Genomic DNA, 20,337 nt, shown 5'->3' on the forward strand with positions numbered 1-20,337 from the left:
AAACTGAAGCCCCAAGATGTTCAGTGCCTCACCCAAGGTCACACAGCAAACGAATGGTGGAGAATGCAGGCCCTCTGCCCGCCCCCAGGCCCACATCCTTTGTTGACCCATCTGTGGGCAGGGGTGGGGGCGGGAAGGGGGTGGGGGGCAGATGGAGGGTGGGTCCGCTCCCTCAGGGTCACAAGCAGGTAAGGCAATGCAGTCAATTTCTGTCCCCAGGATGCTGATGTCACAGGCAAAATAGTCCAGAGAACTGGCGAGGAGGGGGTGGGTGGGTCAGGGAGGAAGAACTAGAGGGGGTGGGGTTGGCGAGTAGGAGAGCCCCACAGATAGACACTCTGAGTGACCATACAAACACAAACACACGCACACACAAACATGCTTTCCCTTATCTAAGTCTGAAGAGAAACTTCCCCACTGAGTAAACTGCCAGGGGAGATTCCCCCTTAATGCCTCTTATTATTAATAATAATAATGACAATGATATTTGTTAAGGGCTTACTAAGCACTGTTCTAAGCACTAGGTTAGATTCAAGATAATCAGGTTGTCACACATGGGGGTCACAGTCTGAGAAGCAGCGTAGCATAGTGGATAGAGCACGGGCTTGGGAGTCAGAAGGTCAGGGGTTCTAATCCTGGGCTTGGCCACTTTGCTGCGTGGTCTTTGGCAAATCACTTCACTTCTCTGGGCCTCAGTTACCTCGTCTGTAAAACGGGGATTGAGACTGTGAGCCCCACATGGGACAGGGACTGGGTCCAACCCGATTTGCTTGTATCAACCCCAGCACTTAGTACAGAGCCTGGCACTAGTTAAGTGCCATCATCATCATCATTATATTATTAATCCCCATTTTACAGATGAGGTAACTGAGGCACAGAAAAGTTAAGTAACTTGCCCAAGGTCACTCAGCAGACAAGTGGCGGAGCTGGGATTAGAACCTACATCCTCTGACTCTCAGGCCTAGGCTCTTGCCACTAGGCCATGCTGCTTCTCTTAGCCTAAGAAGCTCAATCAAACCCGGTCCCACCCCTTACCTCCTCCCCAATTGGGCCCGGCCCAGACCATTTCCACTTCCCCTGCCAGAGCGAGGGAAATTGCAGGGGATTGCCCAAATGGCCACCTTGGGGAAGGGCAGAAGCCAGATACTGTTGGCCCCTAGGGACGCCTTGCTCCTGCTTCCATCCTTTCCCCTCCCTCCCTTCAGAGCTGAGAGGAGAGTGGGGAGGGAAGGGAGGGAGGGAAGGGAGAGAGGGAAGGGAGGGAAGGGAGGGAAGGGAGGGAAGGGAGGGAAGGGAGGGAAGGGAGGAAAGGGAGGAAAGGGAGGAAAGGGAGGAAAGGGAGGAAAGGGAGGAAAGGGAGGAAAGGGAGGAAAGGGAGGAAAGGAAGGAAAGGAAGGAAAGGAAGGAAAGGAAGGAAGGAAGGGACTGCTGAGGGGTCTTGAGGCAGGGGCTCCCTGAGCCCGTTCTCTGCCCTCACCCACCTCCAGATTGGGGCCCAGTCCAGCCCTGCCCAGCCCTCCAGAGCGAGGGAAACTGCAGGGGACTGCCCAAATGGCCAAAGGCTGGCAAGGAAGGAAGGGCTAGTTAGGCTTACTGCTTCCTCTCTTGGGGTGCTGGGGCTGAGGGAGGGATTCGGGGTGGGGAAAGGGAAAAAGGGCAGAGGGAGCTAAATGGCATCAAGCCAAATGAGGAAAGCATCGGCATAAAAGTCAGAACGCCTTCCCCTCTAGGCGACGCAGCCCCACAAGGCAGATGACCTCTCCCATCCCGAGTCTTGGGGGAACTGGGAGGCTAACTCATGTCCCTTCATTAAAGGGCTTTAACGACTGAGTCAGTCACAAACCCCAGTGACCCTCAAAAGCCAGGAAACATTCCAACAAGCGTACGCGGGCTCGTTCTCTCTCTGCCCTCCCCCATACCACCTGCACTAACTCCCTCTCTTCCAAGTCACAAGTGACAAGTCCAGTCACAACCCAACCCAGCAGAGGGCACAGGATTGGCTGCTGAGCCCCTGGACAGGAAGACCCCTGACTCCCCCCCACAGGCAGAAAGAACCCCCCCCCCCCAAGAGGTGCCTAGGGAAGCATTAGTGCTTGGCATTCACTTGGCTCAAAGGGATGGGTCGGGGGGGTGGGGGGTTGTGGGGTGACCCTCCCCAAAGTACCTAAGGGAGGGGAGGTTGGGCAGGGAATGTCACTGTTCATTATTGTATTGTACTTTCCTAAGCACTTAGTGCAGAGAAGAGAAGCAGTGTGGCTTAGTGGAAAGGGTACGGGCTTGGGAGTCAGAGGACGTGGGTTCTAATCCTGGCTCTGCCACCTGTCTGCTGTGTGACCTCGGGCAAGCCACTTAACTTCTCTGCACCTCAGTTGCCTCATCTGTAAAATGGGGATTAGGACTTTGAGCCCCTCGTGGGACAACCTGATTACCTTGTAATTACCCCAGTGCTTAGAAGAGTGCTTGGCACCACAGAGCAAGCACTTAACAAATAAGGCTGCCTATCAACCTTCGCACGGAACAAAAACTTATCACTCGTGGCTTCAAAGTTCTCCATCGCCTTGCCCCCTCCTACCTCACCTCCCTTCTCTCTTTCTACTGCCCACCCTGTACACTCTGCTCCTCTGCTGCCCACTTCCTCACCGTCCCCCCGTTCACTCCTATCCTGCCGTCGACCCCTGGCCCACGTCCTACCGCGGTCCTGGAATGCCCTCCCTCCTCACCTCCGACAATCTAATTCTCTTCCCCTCTTCAAATCCCTACTTAAAGCTCACCTCCTCCAGGAGGCCTTCCTAGACTGAGCTCCCTCCTTTCCCTCTGTTCCCCTCTGCTGCCCTGCCCCCCACCCTCTGCTCCTCCCCCTTCCCCTCAGCACTGTGCTCATTTGTATATATTATTTATTACCCTACTTATTTTGTTAATGAGGTGTACATCCCCTTGATTCTACTTATCGTGATGATGATGTCTTGTTTTTGTTTTGTTCTGTTTAGCTTTGCCGTCCGTCTCCCCCATTTAGACTGTGAGCCCGTCACTGGGCAGGGATTGTCTCTCTCTGTTGCCGAACTGTACATTCCAAGCGCTTAGTACAGTGCTCTGCACATAGTAGGCGCTCAATAAATACTATTGAATGAATGAACAAATACCATAATTATTATTATTACAGTGCTCTGCACACAGTAAACACTCAATAAATACAACTGAATGAATGAAGCCACACACCCTGCCCCTCCCTTCAGTGCCTTTTCCCCCAACTCACTGAAGGGAAAACTGAAGCCCAGCCAAGGGAATCAGGGACCAGGCTGGGCTAGTAACTGAGCAGCCCACTGCCCGGCCACTTCTGCCAGCAGTCGGAAAAAACCCAAGGGCTCTGGGGTCTTGTGGGAGGGGAGGGTGGCCTGGATGGGGGATGGTCCCCTCCCCACAGCCCTGCTGCAGGGCAGGGAGGGGGAAAACATCATCTGGTTAGCTGGGCCCAGGGCCCTCCCCTCCTCCCTGGCTCATTCTGACGCTGGGCTGAAGGAGCCCATTGTTGGCCGGCCTGCAGGGACAGCCAAGCAAGGGGCGGGGGGGAGAGAGGAGGGGCGGGGAGCCAGTGGAAGGACAGAGGAAGTCCTTCCCAGATGCTGGCATTTCCAGAGTTGACGCAATTCTTCACGCGGGAGGACCCCAAGTCTGTGGTTCCGCTCCTCCCTTCCCAGCTCCTGCACCAGCTACCGTCCACTCATCCATCATCATCCACTAAGTAGCAGTATGGCCTAGTGGAAAGAGCACAGGCCTGGGAGACAGAGGTCCTGAGTTTTAATCATGGCTTTGCCGCTCGCCTGCTGTGTGGACTTGGGCAAGGCGCTTAAATTTTCCGGGCCTCAGTTTCGTCATCTATAAAATGGACATGCTGTAGCTGTTCTCCCTCCTACTTGGACTGTGAGCCCCATGCAGGACTGACTGCCTTGTATCTATCCCAGAGTTTAGAAGAGTGGTATGATAATTGTGGAATCTGTTAAGCACCTACTATGCGCCAAGCACTGTACTACGTGCAGGGGCAGACACAAGACAATCATAACCCATGTGGGGCTCACAGTCTTAATCTCCATTTTACAGATGAAGGAACTGAGGCACAGAAGAAAGGAAATGACTTGCTCAAGGTCACTGAGCAGCCAAGCGGCAGAGCTGGGATTACCACCCAGGTCCTCTGACTCCCAGACCTGCCCTCTTTGCATTAGGCCATGCTGCTTCCATGCTTGACACATAGTAAGGACTCAACAAATACAATAATAATAATTATTATTCTCCTCCTGTCCAGCTGGCAGGTCCTAGGCTACACAGGTGAGAGGAGGGGCCGGTGGGTGCCAATCAGTGCTTGAGACGGACAGGGAGACAGCATTGCCCAGTGGTTACAGCATGGGCCTGGGAGTCGGAAGGACATGGGTTCTAATCCCCCTCTGCCACTTGACGTGACCTTGGGCAAGCCACTTACGGAGCCCGAACAGCTCAGTCGGTAGAGCATCAGACTTTTAATCTGAGGGTCCAGGGTTCAAGTCCCTGTTCGGGCAGTCGCTTCTTTCAGAAGCAGCGTGGCTCAGTGGAAAGAGCCCGGGTTTGGGAGTCAGAGGTCATGGGTTCTAACCCCAGCTCCGCCACTTATCAGCTGGGTGACTTTTGGCAAGTCACTTAACTTCTCGGTGCCTCAGTTACCTCATCTGTAAAATGGGCAGTAACACTGTGAGCCTCATGTGGGACAACCTGATTATCCTGTATCTACCCCAGCATTTAGAACAGTGCTCCGCGCCTAGTAAGCACTTAAATACCAACATTATTATTATTCAATGCTCCGGCCTCAATTACTTCATCAGTAAAATGGGATTTAACACTGTGAACCCCACATGAGACAGGGACTGTGTCTGATCTGCCCCACAGCTTAGAACAGTGCTTGACACATGGTAAGTGCTTAAGAAATCCCATCACTATTATGAGGTGCCTCCCACACTACCAGCCCCCGCATCTGCTGACCACACCCCCAGCCAGCCGGGGCAGTGGCAGCCAGGCACAATCTTCGGAGATGAGTGGTCATGGTCACATCCTTCTCTCTCCCTCACCGGGGAGGACTGACCATACGGCCGCCCGGCGCCCTGCTAAAACAGGGTGGAACTGCCAGGAGGCCCACAGTCAGGGACACAGACACAAAAATATCTGGGCACGGACCAGGCTGGCCCCCGCCCTGTCTGGCCGGACTGAAACCCAGACTGATTGGGCCCGGAGGGGCGGGAAGAGGGTAGCGTCCTGAATGAGCGGCACAGAGTGCACGAAGGGTGGGAGCCAGAGGATCTGGGCTCTTGTCCAGATTCTGCCCTGACTGGCCACAGGGCCCCGACTGACTGCCCGGGATATGCTCCAGGAGGGAAGGAGGCCTACAGAATGATGGACGGGTATCTGTCCACGCTACGTTGTGCATTCGCCACAAAACTGCGGGCTGCAGAGCTAGGAAGGATACAGCCGGGGTCCAGAAAGCCTCTGGATGCCGTCTCCTTTCTCCCCCCTACTTTGGGGAATCCCTGGTTCATTCAGTTCATTCAACTGTATTTATTGAGCGCTTACTGTGAGCACTGCACTGTCCTAAGCACTTGGGGAGGACAATAAAACAATAAACATATTCCCTGCCCACATCAAGTTTACAGTCCAGAGGGGGAGAGGGACATTAATATAAATAAATTAAAGATATGGACATATGTGCTGTGAGCTGGAAGGGGGGGATGAAGTAAGGGAGCAAGTCGGGGTGACAAAGAAAGGAGTGGGAGAAGAGGAAAGGAGGGTTTAGTCAGGGAAGCCCTCTTGGAGAGATGTGCTTTCAATTTCTCTGTGCCTGTTCCTTCATCTGTAAAATGGTGACTGAGACTGAGCCCCACGTGGGACAGGGACTGTGTCCAACCCGATTTGCTTCTATCTACCCCGGTAATTAGTACAGAGCCTGGCACATAGTAAGCGCTTAACAAATATCATTATTATTATTATTATTAAGGCTTTCAAGATGGGGAGGGTAACTGTCAGTCACTTGTGGCACTTGCTTGCCCTGGACAAGAACCACAGCGCAGTTCAGTCCAATTTCCTCCAAGAGGCCTTCCCTGACCAAGCCCTCATTTCCTTTTCTCCCACTCCCTTTCGCGTCACCCTGATTTGTTCCTTTTATTCAGCACACCCACCTCCAGCCCCTCAGCACTTATGTACTGATCTGTAATTTATTGATATTAATGTCTGTCTCCCGTTCTAAACTGTGAACTCATTGTAGGCAGGGAATGCGTCAGTTATATGTTACATTGCCTTCTCCCAGGTGCTCAGTACAGTTCTCTACACACAGTACGTGCTCAATAAATACGGTTGATTGAATGACTGATAATGGGCAAGGGGAGGGGGAGTGAGAGTGACCTGCAGCCCAGGGGACGCCCGGTGTGTCCACTGTGGTGATCGGAAGGAGCCCAAAGGACTCCAAAGCCACAATGCCAACCTATTCCCCCCCTCTGCTCTGGGCCTCGGGCCATCCTGCGACCGCGAGCAAGCCCCCACCCCTGAGGGGGTGCTGGGGCTGAGGCTTCACACACTGGCCTACCTTCCTCTCTGCCATCCCGATTTCTAGGAGACCCCACCAAGAAAAACCAGGAGTTCCTGGAACCGGTGCCAAGACCCACCCGGGGATGGGACCTGGAGGTGACCAGTCAGACTTCAAGAGAACCGGCCCGTTCCCCAGCTGGGGAGAAGGGCCCGGAGGACATGCAGCCAAGGAGGGCTTCCACAGCTGTTTCTTCAGGGTGTGGGTTAGACGGGGGCGGCGGGTCAGAGCTGCAGAATTATGGTTCTCCTCTCCTCTCCCGGCGGGCGGGCAGGTGTGGGAGGGGGAAGCAGACAGACAGGTTTGGAGCAGGAAAAACGGCTCCGGACCAGTCAGAGCTTCTGAGGAGGTTGACCCTGGCACCACCACAGGGCAGCACAGTTCTGCCTTCTCCCCCAGCCCGGCAAAGAAACCCCAGACAGCAGCCTGCTACAACCCCAGAAGCTATGCTAGGGAGGGAGGAACCCGCAAAGGGGAGGAAGACAGGCCACCCCAGAAGGCTGAAAGTTGGAGAAGAGGGTCATTTCAAACAGTCAATTGTAGTTATTGAGCGTTTACTGTGTGCAGAGTTCTGTCCTAAGCACTTAGAGTAACATATAACAATAAACAGATCTATTCCCTGTACCTGACGAGCTGGGAGGCGAGGCAGACATTAATATAAATAAGTAAATGACAGATCTGTACATAAATGCTGTGGGGCTGGGAGGGGGAATGAATAAAGGGAGCAAGTCAGGGCGACGCAGAAGGGAGTGGGAGAAGAAGAAAGGAGGGCTTAGTCAGGGAAGGCCTCTTGGAGGAGATGGGCCTTCAATAAGGCTTTGCGGGGGAGAGTCACTGAAGTAATTAAGTGTAATTTGAAGGTGTGGGAGGGGCTACAACCAGGCCCTGAGAGGGAATGATGGGGTCTTGGGGAGGGCCGAGGGGGCACACAGAATAAATTGGTCAATCGATGGTATTTATCAAGCGCTTAATGTATCACTGCATTAAGCGCTTGGGAGACTACAATACAACGGGGTTGGCAGGCAAATTCCTAGCCCACCAGGAGTTTATAGTCTAGAGGGGCAGGCACACAGACATTAAAATAAATTATGAGGATGTCCAAAAGGACTAAGGGACTGATGGTGGGGTGAATAGCGGGACAGATCCAAGAGCAAGGGTGACCCAGAAGGGAAAGGGAGTACGAGTTTGGCATGATCCCACTGAACCCCGAGGTTCAGCGGGAGAAAGGCAGGCTCACCCCATCAGTCCCAGAGCCTGCCCTGCTGCCACCAGCTGATCGGTGTGACTTATCCCGCGTAAGGGAGGCGCTCCGGACTCCCAGGTTTTTCTGGGCCTCTTCCCAGCTCTCCGGGCAGGCTGGGGCTGGGCCAGAGGCAGATAAGGCCCAAGCTGCACCGGACACACGTGCTGGAGAGGGAGACGGGGGCCTCATTACCAGCTGGCACAGAGCCACGGGGAAAACCCGCCGCCTCGCCGCCCAGATCCATCACCGGACTCCCTCCGGGCTCTGGCTTGCCCCGCTGCAGCGCTGGGTAGCCAGCCAGCCTCCACCCCGGACAGCACGGGATCCCCCCCAATGCTATACCTGCCCCTCTCTCCTCTACAAATCTGCCAGTTCAGCACCCCCAGTTACCAAAGCCCCTGGGGATTTATTATTCTATTTATTTTATTAATGATGTGTATATATCTATTATTGTTTACCTATTTTGATGCTATTGATGCCTGTCTACTTGTTTTGTTGTCTGTCTCCCCCATCTAAACTGTGAGCCCTTTGTTGGGTAGGAATTGTCTCTAACTGCTGCTGAACTGTACTTTCCAAGCGCTTAGTACAGTGCTCTGCCCACAGTAAGTGCTCAAATACGATTGGGTGAATGAATGAACCTATCAATCAATGGTATTTACTTAGTGCTTACTATGTAATAATGATAATGATGGCATTTGTTAAGCACTTACTATGCATCAAGTAGTGTTCTAAGTGCTGGGGTAGACACAAGCTAATCGGGTTGGACACAGTCTCTGTCCCAGGTGGGGCTCACAGTCTTAATCCCAATTTTAGAGATGAGGTAACTGAGCCCCAAAGAAATGAACTGACTTGCCCAAGGTGACACAGCAGACAAGTGGCGTAGCCGGGATTAGAACTCAGGTTCTTCTGACTCCCAGGGCCGTGCCCTAGCCAATGTGCAGAGCCCTGTACTAAACAATCAGGACAGCAGAACAGAATTAGCAGATGTGTTCCCTGCCCAAAACAAACTTACCTCACCCGACAATGCACTGATGTTCATAGTTTTCTAACCTATTCTTTCCCCCTTCCTGTAATTTATTTCCGAGTATATCTCTCCCACTTGACTGTAAGCTTCTTGAGGGCAATCAGTCAACTGATCACATTCACTGAGCACTTTACTGTGTTCAGAGCACTGTACTATGTACTTGGGAGATTACAATATAAAAGTTGGCATTTTCCCTAAGAACCTATAGTCTAGGTTTTCCACAAAGAACCTATAGTCTAGAAGGGGAGACAGATATTAAAAAAAAATTATGGATACGTACAAAAGTGCTGTGGGGCTGAGGGATGGGCAAAGTGATGCTAAAGGGAGAGGGAATAAGGGAAATTGAGGGCTTAGTCAAGGAAAGCCGCTTGGAGAATTGAAAAGCAGCAGAGCCTAGAAGATAAACATGGGCCTGGGAGCCAGAGGACCTGGGTTCTAACCCAGCTCTGTCACTTGTCTGCTCTATGACCCTGGGCAAGTCACTTACTTCACTTGTCCATGCCCTTTTCCTCATCTGTAAAATAGGGATTGAGTCTGTGAGCCCCACAAGGACTATGTCCAACTTGATTAGCTTATATCTACCCCAGCGCTTAGTACAGTGCCTGTCATTTAGTAAGCACTTAAATACCATTAAAAAATGTGATTTTAATAAGGCTTTGGAGGTGGGGAGAGTGATGGTCTGTTGGAAATCAAGGGGGGAGAGCGTTGCAGGCCAGAGTCTAGAAGTGGGTGAGGGGTCGGCAGCGAGATGGGGAGAGTGAGGTACTGTGAGTAGATGGGCATCAGAGGAGCCAAGTGGGCAGAGGTGGGTTGTAGTAGAAAATCAATGAGGTAAGATTGGAGGGGGCAAGGTGACTGAGTGCTTTAAAGCCAATGGTGGACGGGCAAGCACTGGAGTTCCCTGATGAGTGGGGAAATATGAACTAGTGTGTTTTGAGAAAAATGATATGGGCAACAGAATGAAGTATGAACTGGAGTGTGGCCTAGTGGATAGAGCACACAGGCCTTGGAGTCGGAAGGACCAGGGTACTAATGCCAGCTCCGCCACTTGTCACAACTTCTCTCGGCCTCCATTACCTCAGAAGTACAATGGGGATTTAGACCTTCAGCCCTACGTGGGACAGGGACGGTGTCCAATCTGATTACACTGTATCTATCTCAGCAGTTACTAGAGTGCCTAGCACATAGTAAGAGTTTAACAAATACCAAAAAAAAGAGAGACAGAAGGCAGGGAGTTCAGCAAGGAGAAGGAGGCTGAGAACAGTAATCAAGGCGGGATAGATAAGTGGTTGGATCAACGTGATAGTCTGGATGGAGAGGAAAGGGTGGATTGTAGCAATGTGAAGGAGAACCGACAGGATTTGGTGACAGGTCGAATACTTGGGTTGAATGGGAGAGATGAGTCGAGGATAACGCCAAGACTATGAGCTTGAGACAGGGAGGACGGCGGTGCCGTCTACAGTGTTGGGAAAATCACAGGGAGGACAGAGTTCGAGAGGAAAGATGAGGCGTTCTATTTTGGACATGTTAAATTTGAGGTGTCAGCCAGAAATCCAAGTAGAGATGTCCTGGAGGCAGAAGAAAATACGAGATTGCAGAAGAGAAAGATCAGGGCTAGAGATTTATTCAATCGTATTTATTGAGCACTTACAGTGTGCAAAGCACTGGTCTATGCGCTTGGGAAAGTACAGTACGACAACAGAGACATTCCCTGCCCTAAATAAGCATATTTGGGAATCATCGGCATAGAGATGGAAGTTGGAGCCTTGGGGGCGAATGAGTTCTCCAAGGGAGGGGGTGCAGAGGAAGAATAGAAGGGGACCCAGAACTGAACCTTCAGGGACCCCGACAGTTACGGAGTGGGAGACAGAGGAGGAGCCCAGGAAGAAGACTGAGGATAAAAGGCCATAGTGCCTGGGAATTGGATGACCTGTGTTCTAATTCCAACTCTACCTTTTGCCTGCTGGGTGATCTTAGACAACTGACTTAACTTCGCCGTGCCTTAGTTATCTCAATTAAATCCTCCTCCCTCGAATTTAGACTGAGAGGGCAGAGACATGTCCAACTTGATAAACTTCTAACTACCCTAGTGCTCAGAACAGTGCTTGACACATAGTAATCGCTTAAATACTACTAAGAAAAAAAAACCACAGGAGAGAGCAGTGTCAGTGAAACAACAGTATTTCCAGGAGAAGGGGGCCAGTTGACAGTGCCAAAGGCAGCTGAGAGGACGAGGAGGATCAGGATGGAGAAGAGGCTGTTGGATCTGGCAAGGAGATGATCACTGGTAACCTCTGAGAGGGCAGATTCCGTTGGAGTGAAGAGGGCAAAAGCCAGACTGGAGGAGGTCAAGGAGAGAATCGAACACAACCCGCCCGAGGAGTCTGGAGAGGAATGGCAGCAGGGAGATGGGGTGAAAACTGGAGGCAGCCTTGGGGTTGAAGGAGGGCTACGTTAGGATAGGGATGCCTATCCGAGAAGCAGTGTGGCTCAGTGGAAGAGCCTGGGTTTGGGAGTCAGAGGTCATGGGTTCTAATCCCGGCTCTGCCACTTGCCGGCTGTGTGACTTTGGGGAAGTCACTTCACTTCTCTGTGCCTCAGTTACCTCATCTGTAAAATGGGGATTTAAACTGTGAGCCCCACGTGGGACAATCTGATCACCCCGTATCCCCCCAGCAATTAGAACACTGCTTTGCACATAGTAAGCACTTAAAATATACCACCCTTATTATTATTATGCCTCAGCGCTTAGAACAGTGCTAGGCACATAGTAAGCACTTAATAAATGCCATCATTATTATTACCAAATGTTTGTACTGTACTCTCCCCAAGTGCTTAGTTCAGCGTTCTGCTCAAAGTGCTAATGAATAGGACCTCAATGACGGAGTGAAGGCAGAGGATGATATAATTCAAACCCACACCAAAGCCCCCCGCCAGCCTCGGGCTGCCTCCATCTGAGCCCCCAGTTCCTCTGGCCCTCTTTGGGGGCATCCTCCAGAGGCTGCAGTAACAAATAGCAGCGTGGCTCAGTGGAAAGAGTCCAGGCTTGGGAATCAGAGGTCGTGGGTTCTAATCCTGACTCCGCCACTTGTCAGCTGTGTGACTTTGGGCAAATAACGTCATTTCTCTGGGCCTCGGTGACCTCATCTGTAAAATGGGGACTACGACTGTGAACCCCATGTGGGACAACCTGATCACCTTGTATCCCCCCAGCACTTAGAATGGTGCTTCGCACATAGCGCTTAACAAATGCCATGATTATTATTATTAAATACCATCATTATTCATTTCTGACAGCTCCTTCCTGCCAGGGGCTCTGCAAAAAACAAGAGAGCTCCAGGAGGAGGAAAGGGAACAGGGTAGGGGACAAGCAAGCTGCACGCAGATATGTTCTCTCACCACAAGCACATTACTGACCACAAATGCACAACCATATGACCGACCCCTAGACCGTAAGCTCTTTGTGGGCAGGGAATGTATCCGTTTATTGTTATATTGTATTCACCCAAGCACCTAGTACAGTGCTTTGCACAAAGGAAGCGCTCAATAAATACAACCGACTGACCTAATGAATGAATCACCCTTCTGCTTTCAGAAGAGTTTTTCAAAGAGAGGGAGTGACTGTCACTCCCCTTGCCACCGGAAATGGTACGGGCCTTTCCTCTACGAATCCTGTCACCAGAGGAAACCGGCTTTTAGAGAAAACCAGGTTTTAGTCAGCCTCCCCTACCCCCCACCCCCACGCGCCCTCCTTGTCCAGCGCCTGCTTTCGCCCTCCTCTCCTGGGTGGGCACCATGATTCCCTCCCCTGGTCTGTGCTGCGGGGACCCCCCTAAGAGGTGGTCAGGCCGGGATGGACATTTCTGGATGAAAGGTGGGTAGGGACAGGCAGAGTAAGGTGTCTGTCTGCTGGACAGAGGGCGCAGCGGGGTGGACGGTAGCCTGGTGAAGCTGGGGGCCCCCCAGCTCGGTCTGGAACACTGCCGACAGCCCCCAGCCCCCCACCCACTGAGCAATCCTCTCCCACACAGCGCCCTCCACTCCACTCCGACGCAAAGGGTGCTCGGCCCAGAGCTTGGCATTTAGGTAGCCACAACCCAGGCTCCTTCCCCTCGGCCCGCGGGAGGCTGCTGGGGTGACCAGCGAGCCCACCCCTGGACAGGAACCCCCCTTAGACCTCATCCCCCTCCTCTCTGGCCTCCGGCCCTTGCTCACCTGCTGCTGCGACCTGTCGATTCCTCCCAGCCCCCAGGCCGGGGCATCCATCGGGGTCCGGGTCCACTTGCTTTCGGCCCCCCAGCCACAAGTGGGGGGGGGGGGGTCAGAGGGGAGCCACACGAGACGGTCCGGCTCTGGCGGCGACTTCCAGTCCGGTCCTGGGCTCGGGCCCTCCCACGCCACTTCTTGGCACTACATTTTGGAGCCCCCAACCGTCCCTCTTAGCCCCACGAGGCCGTCCAAGGTGCCTTGGGGAGCCGGGCGACCCCCGGTGTCGTCTGACCACCACCCACCTCACCACCTCCTCCTCCTGTCGTCTGACCACCACCTCCCCACCTCCTCCTGTCAGCTGACCACCACCTCTTCCTCCTCCTGTCGGCTTGACCACCACCTCCCCACCCTCCCCTCCTCCTGTAGGCTGATGGCCACCTCCCCACCTCCCCCTGTGGGCTGACCACCACCACCTCCCCCTCCTCCTGGAGGCTGACCACCACCTCCTCACCTCTCCCTCCTCCTTTAGGCTGACCACCACCTCCCCACCTCCCCCTGCTCCTATGGGCTGAGTACCACCACCTCCTCCTGCTCCTGCAGGCTGACCACCACCTCCCCACCTCTCCCTGCTCCTGTGGGCTGACCACCACCACCTCACCACCTCCTCCTCCTCCTCCTCCTCCTCCTGCGCCGCGGCCCCCCCTGCCCAGGGGTCCCGGGACCCTGGGGCAGCTCCCCTTCCTCCCCCAGGCAGCGGTCCTGGACCTGGACGGCCAGCCTCACCTGGCCTTCCTGCTGCCCGGCCCTCCAATCGGCCTCCTGCACCCCCGACCACCTCCCTCGGTCCGGCTCCCGGGGGGTCACCCAGGGGGTCCCCCGAATGGGGGCGGGGAGCGGCCGGGCCGATCTCAGGGGCTCCTCCTCCCGGGCCTGGGCCTCATCCCGGTCCTGGAGCTGGGCGGTCCCTGCGGCGGCCTCCCCCCGGAGCTCGGGGGTCCCCCGGAACCCCGACCGCTGCAGCTGGAGCCCCTCCCCTCGCTCTTGCACGCCCGTCCCCCGCTCCCCCCTCTCCTGCACCGCAGCGCTGCCGCCCCCGCGGTCCTGCTGCAGCTGCGGCCGGTGCAGCTGCCCGCCGGGGCCGAGGCCCTGCTCCTGCTGCCCGGGCCGCCCCCTGCCCCTCCCCTTGCCCCTCCCCCGCTGCCCGCCCTCCGCCGCCCCCCGCTCCTGCACGGCGAGCCCCGCTTCCCCCTGCTCCTGCACGGCGGGGCTCAGCCCCCGCTCCCGCTGCGGGCCCCAGCTCAGAGCCCCCTCCTCCCGCCCCGCCTGCTCGGGGAGCCCCGGACTGCCGCCCCCGCGCTCCTGCACCCCGCGCCCCGACGCCCGGAGCCCCCAACCCGCCGGCCTCCCCGCCGGGGGGATCGCGGCCCCCTCGCTCCGGATGGTGCCGACCGACGGCCGAGGCTCGCCCCCTGCCCTGCCCCGCCGGAGGCGGCCCGGAGCTCGCCGCCCCCTCCCCGGCTCCCTCGGCCCCCGCGGGGGCTGCTGCGGCCGCTGCAGCTGCAGGAGCTGCTGCAGCTGGAGCTCCTGCAGGACCTGGAGCTGCTGCGGCTGCAGCTGGAGCTCCTGCAGGACCTGGAGCGGCTGCAGCTGGAGCTCCTGCAGGACCTGGAGCGGCTGCGGCTGCAACTGGAGCTGCCGCAACTGCAGCTGGAGCTCCTGCAACTGCAGCTGGAGCTCCTGCAGGACCTGGAGTTGCTGCGGCTGCAACGCGGGAGCAGCCGCAGCTGCTGCAGAGCTGGAGCTGCTGCAGAGCTGGAGCTCCTGCAGCCGCCGGAGCTCCTGCAGCCGCCGGGCGCGTGCGCCCTCGACGCCTCGTGCGCCTGCGCGACCCAGGGCGCGCCCCCGCCCTTAAAGGACCAGCGCCCCCTGGCGGCGGCGGCAGCGACGGGCTCCCCCACAGGAGGGATTGGAGCGCCCTCTGCTGCTCCTCCCTGGTGTGGCCACGCAGCGGCCCTCTAATAATAAGGGCGTTTGTTAAGCGCTTACTACTACTACTAATAATAATAATGTTGGTATTTGTTAAGCGCTGACTATGTGCAGAGCACTGTCCTAAGCGCTGGGGGAGATACAGAGTCATCAGGTTGTCCCACGTGAGGCTCACAGTCTTCATCCCCATTTTGCAGATGAGGCACAGAGAAGTGAAGTCACCTGCCCACAGTCACACAGCTGACAAGTGGCAGAGCCGGGATTCGAACCCATGACCTCTGACTCCCAAGCCCGGGCTCTTTCCGCTGAGCCACGCTGCTTCTCTATTCATTCAATAGTGACATTGGCAACAATCCAAGTTCCTATTCCACTCTTCTCGCCAAGAGGCACTGTCCTCTTTTTCATGGAAAGGAGCAGCAGGACACAAAATTGATTTGTTTCTTTGATTGCATTCATATGGCTTTAAATACCACCTCCATTTTAATGATAAGTATAAGAATAATAATGTTGGTATTTGTTAAGCACTTACTATGTGCAGAGCACTGTACCAAGCACTTGGAATGTATAAATCGGCAACAGATAGAGGCAGTCCCTGCCCATTGACGGGCTTACAGTCTAATGGGGGATAATGTTGGTATTTGTTAAGTGCTTACTATGTGCAGAGCACTGTTCTAAGCGCTGGGGGAGATACAGGGTAATCAGGTTGTCCTACGTGAGGCTCACAGTGTTCATCCCCATTTTACAGATGAGGTAACAGAGCCCAGAGAAGTGAAGTGACTTGCCCACAGTCACACAGCTGACAAGTGGCAGAGCCGGGATTCAAACCCATGACCTCTCACTCCCAAGCCCGGCCTCTTTCTACTGAGCCACGCTGCTTCTCTGTACACATTATTTTATATATTTTCCTTTTCAGAGGGAGAAAACCCGGCACCTTGCTCCGATTTTTCTTCAATTCCAGTCTTTTAAAAGTAGTTTTATCATTTTCTGACAAATACCACCCCCCCCCCCATCTCAGCAATGTGTTTATATGTTTTGTGCTTGAGTGTTCTTGACAATGGAGGAGTGGAGTAAATAAGATACACAAATGCTATAGTGGAGTAGGGAATGGCACCAAAGTGCTGATGTGGGAGCAGTGGTGTCCTAATTGAAAGAGCCCAGGCCTGGGAGTCGGAGGACCTGGGTTCTAATCCTAGATCTGCCCCTGGCCTTCCGTGTGTGACCTCGGGCAAGTCACTTCGCTTCTCTGTGCCTCAGTTCCCTCAGCTGCAAAATGGGGATTCAATACCTACTCCCTCTCCTACTTAGATTCTGAGCCCCATGCAAGATTTGATGATCTAATGTAATAATCATAATAATGGTATTTCTTAAGCACTCAGTATGTGCCAAGCACTGTTCTAAGCACTGGGATAGATACAAGGTAATCAGGTTGTCCCACGTGGGGCTCACAGTCTTAATCCGCATTGTACAGATGAGGTGACTGAGGCATAGAGAAGTTGCGACTTGCCCAATGTCACACAGCTGATGAGTGGCAGAGTGGAATTTGAACCCATGACCTGTGCCTGAGCTCCCAAGCCTGAGCTCTTGCCACTCAGCCACACTGCTTCTCACCTACTCCAGTGTTTGACACAGTGCATGCTTAACAAAAACCACAATTATCATTCTTAATAATAAATTGTGGTATTTGTTAAGCGCTTACTATGTGCAAAGCACTGTTCTAAGCGCTGGGGGATACAAGGTGATCAGGTTGTTCCACGTGGGGCTCAGTTTTTTTTTAATTCCCATTTGAAAGATGAGGTAACAGGCACAGACAAGTTAAGTGACTTGCCCAAGGTCACACAGCTGACTAGCAGCGGAGCCGGGATTAGAACCCGTGACCTCTGACTCCCAAGCCCACGCTCTTTCCACTGAGCTACGCTGCTTCTCTATAATAATAATAATAATAATAATTTGTTCTCCCTTCCCCTCACACTGTGAATGCCAGGTGAGACAGGGACTGTCTGACCTGTTTAACAGTGCTCGACACATAATAAGTGTCTGTCAATCAAGGAATAATGTTTCTTGAATGCTTACTATGCAGGGTGTTTGGTACAGTGCTCTGTACCCAGTAAGTGCTCAATAAATATGATTGATTGATTGATTGCAAAGCACTGTACTAAACAATTGGGAGAGTCCAATACAAAAGAGTTGGTTTGCACGTTCCCTGCCTACAATCCAGGCGGAGAGCGAGACATGAAAATAAATTAAGGATACGGGGCCGAGGGCTGGGGGCGGCTGGGGCCCCCACCCACAAAGGGGAGCAGCACAGGGGGTGGGGAGTAGAACTGGGTTGGTTTTGATCTGTTAAATGCATTTCTTATTAATAATAATGTTGGTATTTGTTAAGCGCTTACTATGTGCAGAGCACTGTTCTAAGCACTGGGGTAGATACAGGGTAATCAGGTTGTCCCACGGGAGGCTCGCAGTCTTCATCCCCATTTGATAGATGAGGGACTGAGGCCCAGAGAAGTGAAGTGACTTGCCCACAGTCACACAGCTGACAAGTGGCAGAGTCAGGATTTGAACCCATGACCTCTGACTCCCAAGCCCATCTTCTTTCCTCTGAGCCATGCTGCTTGTTATTCTGGTTGCATCAGTGGGATAGCTGAGTTTCGAGGACTCAGGGGAAAGCACTGAAACCCACCTTAGATTATGTTAGGAAACTGAGAACAGAACCCACATAAACTGATTTCCCAATCGAGGCTCAGCCCGCTGATTGAGAAGCCAAGTCTGGGGACCAAATTGAAGCCTTTCGTACTCAAAAAGCACTTTTCCCTTCTTCCTCCTATCAGTACTTTATTGATTACTGATCAGTAATTACCATCTGCCTCTCTCGGCACCATCCCCCGACTCCCCCGGATTGCTAGGTCCTTGAGAGCAGGGGTCATGTGTACCCTCCCAGGTGCTAAGTAGAAACGGCATGACGTAGTAGCAAGAGCCCGGGCCTGGGAGGCAGAGGACGTGGGTTCTAATTCCAGCCCCGCCTCGTGTCTGCTGTGTGACCTTGGGCTTCTCTGTGCCTCAGTTGCCTCATCTTGGAAAATGGAGATGGAGACTGGGAGCCCATGTGGGACAGGGTCTGTGCCCACTTGAGAGAGAAGCAGAGTGGCTCAGTGGAAAGAGCCCAGGCTGGGGAGTCAGAGGTCATGGGTTCAAATCCCAACTCCGCCGCTTGTCAGCTGTGTGACTTGGGGCAAGTCACTTCACTGCTCGGTGCCTCGGTTACCTCATCTGTAAAATGAGCATCAAGTGTGTGAGCCCCACTTGAGACAACCTCATCACCTTGTATCCTCCCCAGATCTTAGAACAGTGCTTTGCACATAGTAAGCGCTTAACAAATGCCATTATTACTATTATTTGCTTGTATCCACCCCAGTGCTTAGCATAGTGCCTGGCATATAAGTGCTTAATGAGTGTCATAATTGAAGTGTTCTGCATTCAGTTGGTACTCAGCAAGTTACACTAATTGATCCATAAAAGCCATTAGGGAAGCAGCGTGGCTCAGTGGAAAGAACCCGGACTTGGGAGTCAGAGGTCATGGGTTTGAATGCCCACTCTGCCACTTGTCAGCTGTGTGACTTTGGGCAAGTCACTTCACTGTGCCTCAGTGACCTCATCTGTAAAATGGGGATGAAGACAGTAAGCCTCATGTGGGACAACCTGATGACCCTGTATCTACCCCAGTGCTTAGAACAGTGCTCTGCACATAGTAAGCGCTTAACAAATACCAACATTATTATTATTGGTTGAGTAGGAAACAGAACTGCAGCATGGCGTAGTGGATAGAGCATGGGCTCTATTTTACCCAATAACCCAATTTACTTGTCTCCACCCCAACATTCAGAACAGTGCTCGGCCCATACTAAGTGCTTAACAAATACCATAATTATTCTTACTACCACTCCAATTGTTCCACTTCCAAGTAACCCTAAGCAGCAAGGCAGCCTCTGCCCCACAGAACAATTTCTGGGGAACAGAGAAACCGAGTCTTGCTGTTTTCATGCTGATATGGACCTGGCAAACTGATCATTAAAGATAACCAAGGTGTGCTCTAAGATGTAAGCTCATTGTGGGTAGGGAATGTGTCTGTTGTGCAGTACTCTCCTAAGCACTTAGTCCAGTGCTCCGCACACAGTAAGCATTCAATAAATATGAGTTGGGGTTCCCTCCCTAGAAAAAGTTATTCTAGTTTAGGGCTCTCCCTGCCTCTTTATTCTGCTTGTCTTAGTAATAATAATGATATTTGTTACGTGTCTTACCAAGTGCCAAGCACTGTACTAATCTCTGGGGTAATCAGGGAGGACTCAGCGGGAAGGAGGACATTTAATCCTCGTTCTACAGATGAGGAAGCTGAGGCACAGGGAAGTGAAATGACTTGCTCATGGTCACATGGCAGAGCAGGATTAGAACCCAGGTCCCCCGACTCTCAGGCCTGTGCTCTTTCCACTAGGGCCACAGGGCTCCTCAGGAAAACTATTCCCGGGTAGAGCAGGAAGAGAGGATACCACAGACGTCAACTCTAGGTCACGCTCAGTTGGCCCCCACTGCCCCTCTTGAAGAAAGTGTTTGGGAAATGTCATAATAACAACAATAATAACTATTATGGTTTTTGTTAAGCATTAACTGTTCCAGGCACTATACTAAATGCTGGGATGGATACAAGCGGGTAGGGTTGGACAGTCCCCTGTTCCACGTGGGGCTCACAGTCTCAATCCCCATTTTACAGATGAGGTAACTGAGGCCCAGAGAAGTCGAGTGACTTGCCCAAGGTCACCCAGCAGAAAAGCGGCGGAGCGTGATTAGATTCCATGACCTTATGCCCTTTGCTCTATCCACTATGCCATGCTGCCATGTGGCTGTAATCAGCACCATCATCAAAACCTCTACCCTATGTCTGCAATTGCAAATCTCAATTCCGCATAAAACCTTCCCGAAGCCAGGAGACCCAGATGATAGATCCAAAGCAACGCCCACCTTCCTGACAGATTAAGCTCAGAGAAAAAATCTGCTGTGAGATCTTGGGCAAGTGACTTCACTTCCTCTGGGCCTCCATCACCTCATCTGTAAAATGGGGATTAAGACTGTGAGCCCCACATGGGGCGGGGACTGTGTCCAACCTGATTAGCCTTTTCACTCCCCCAGTGTTTAGTAGTACCTGGTACATAGTAAAGGCTTAATACCATTAAAAAAAAAAAAAAATTACCCCAAATCCAACAATTTCTTTGGAACCTACTTGTATCCTGG

At 53.1% G+C, this 20,337-nt stretch overlaps 1 protein-coding gene and 1 non-coding gene across 6 annotated transcripts in view; one reads left to right on the forward strand and one right to left on the reverse strand.

Annotated features, from left to right (window-relative positions):
- Positions 1-13,412, reverse strand: part of TNK2 (tyrosine kinase non receptor 2) — a 60,468-nt gene extending 47,056 nt beyond the window's left edge. For all 5 annotated transcript variants that reach the window (XM_029069053.1, XM_029069061.1, XM_029069033.1 and 2 more), the window contains exon 1: positions 13,078-13,412. In XM_029069053.1, the coding sequence (XP_028924886.1) occupies positions 13,078-13,128 (51 nt within the window). In that variant the 5' untranslated portion in view covers positions 13,129-13,412. The remainder of the gene's footprint in view (positions 1-13,077) is intronic.
- Positions 4,475-4,547, forward strand: TRNAK-UUU. Its single transcript has one exon. It is a non-coding gene; the product is annotated as a tRNA-Lys (tRNA).
- Positions 13,413-20,337: the final 6,925 nt, after the last annotated feature.

This window comes from Ornithorhynchus anatinus, chromosome 1, assembly GCF_004115215.2.
Source record: "Ornithorhynchus anatinus isolate Pmale09 chromosome 1, mOrnAna1.pri.v4, whole genome shotgun sequence".
In the NCBI taxonomy this organism is placed as follows: Eukaryota; Metazoa; Chordata; class Mammalia; order Monotremata; family Ornithorhynchidae; genus Ornithorhynchus; species Ornithorhynchus anatinus.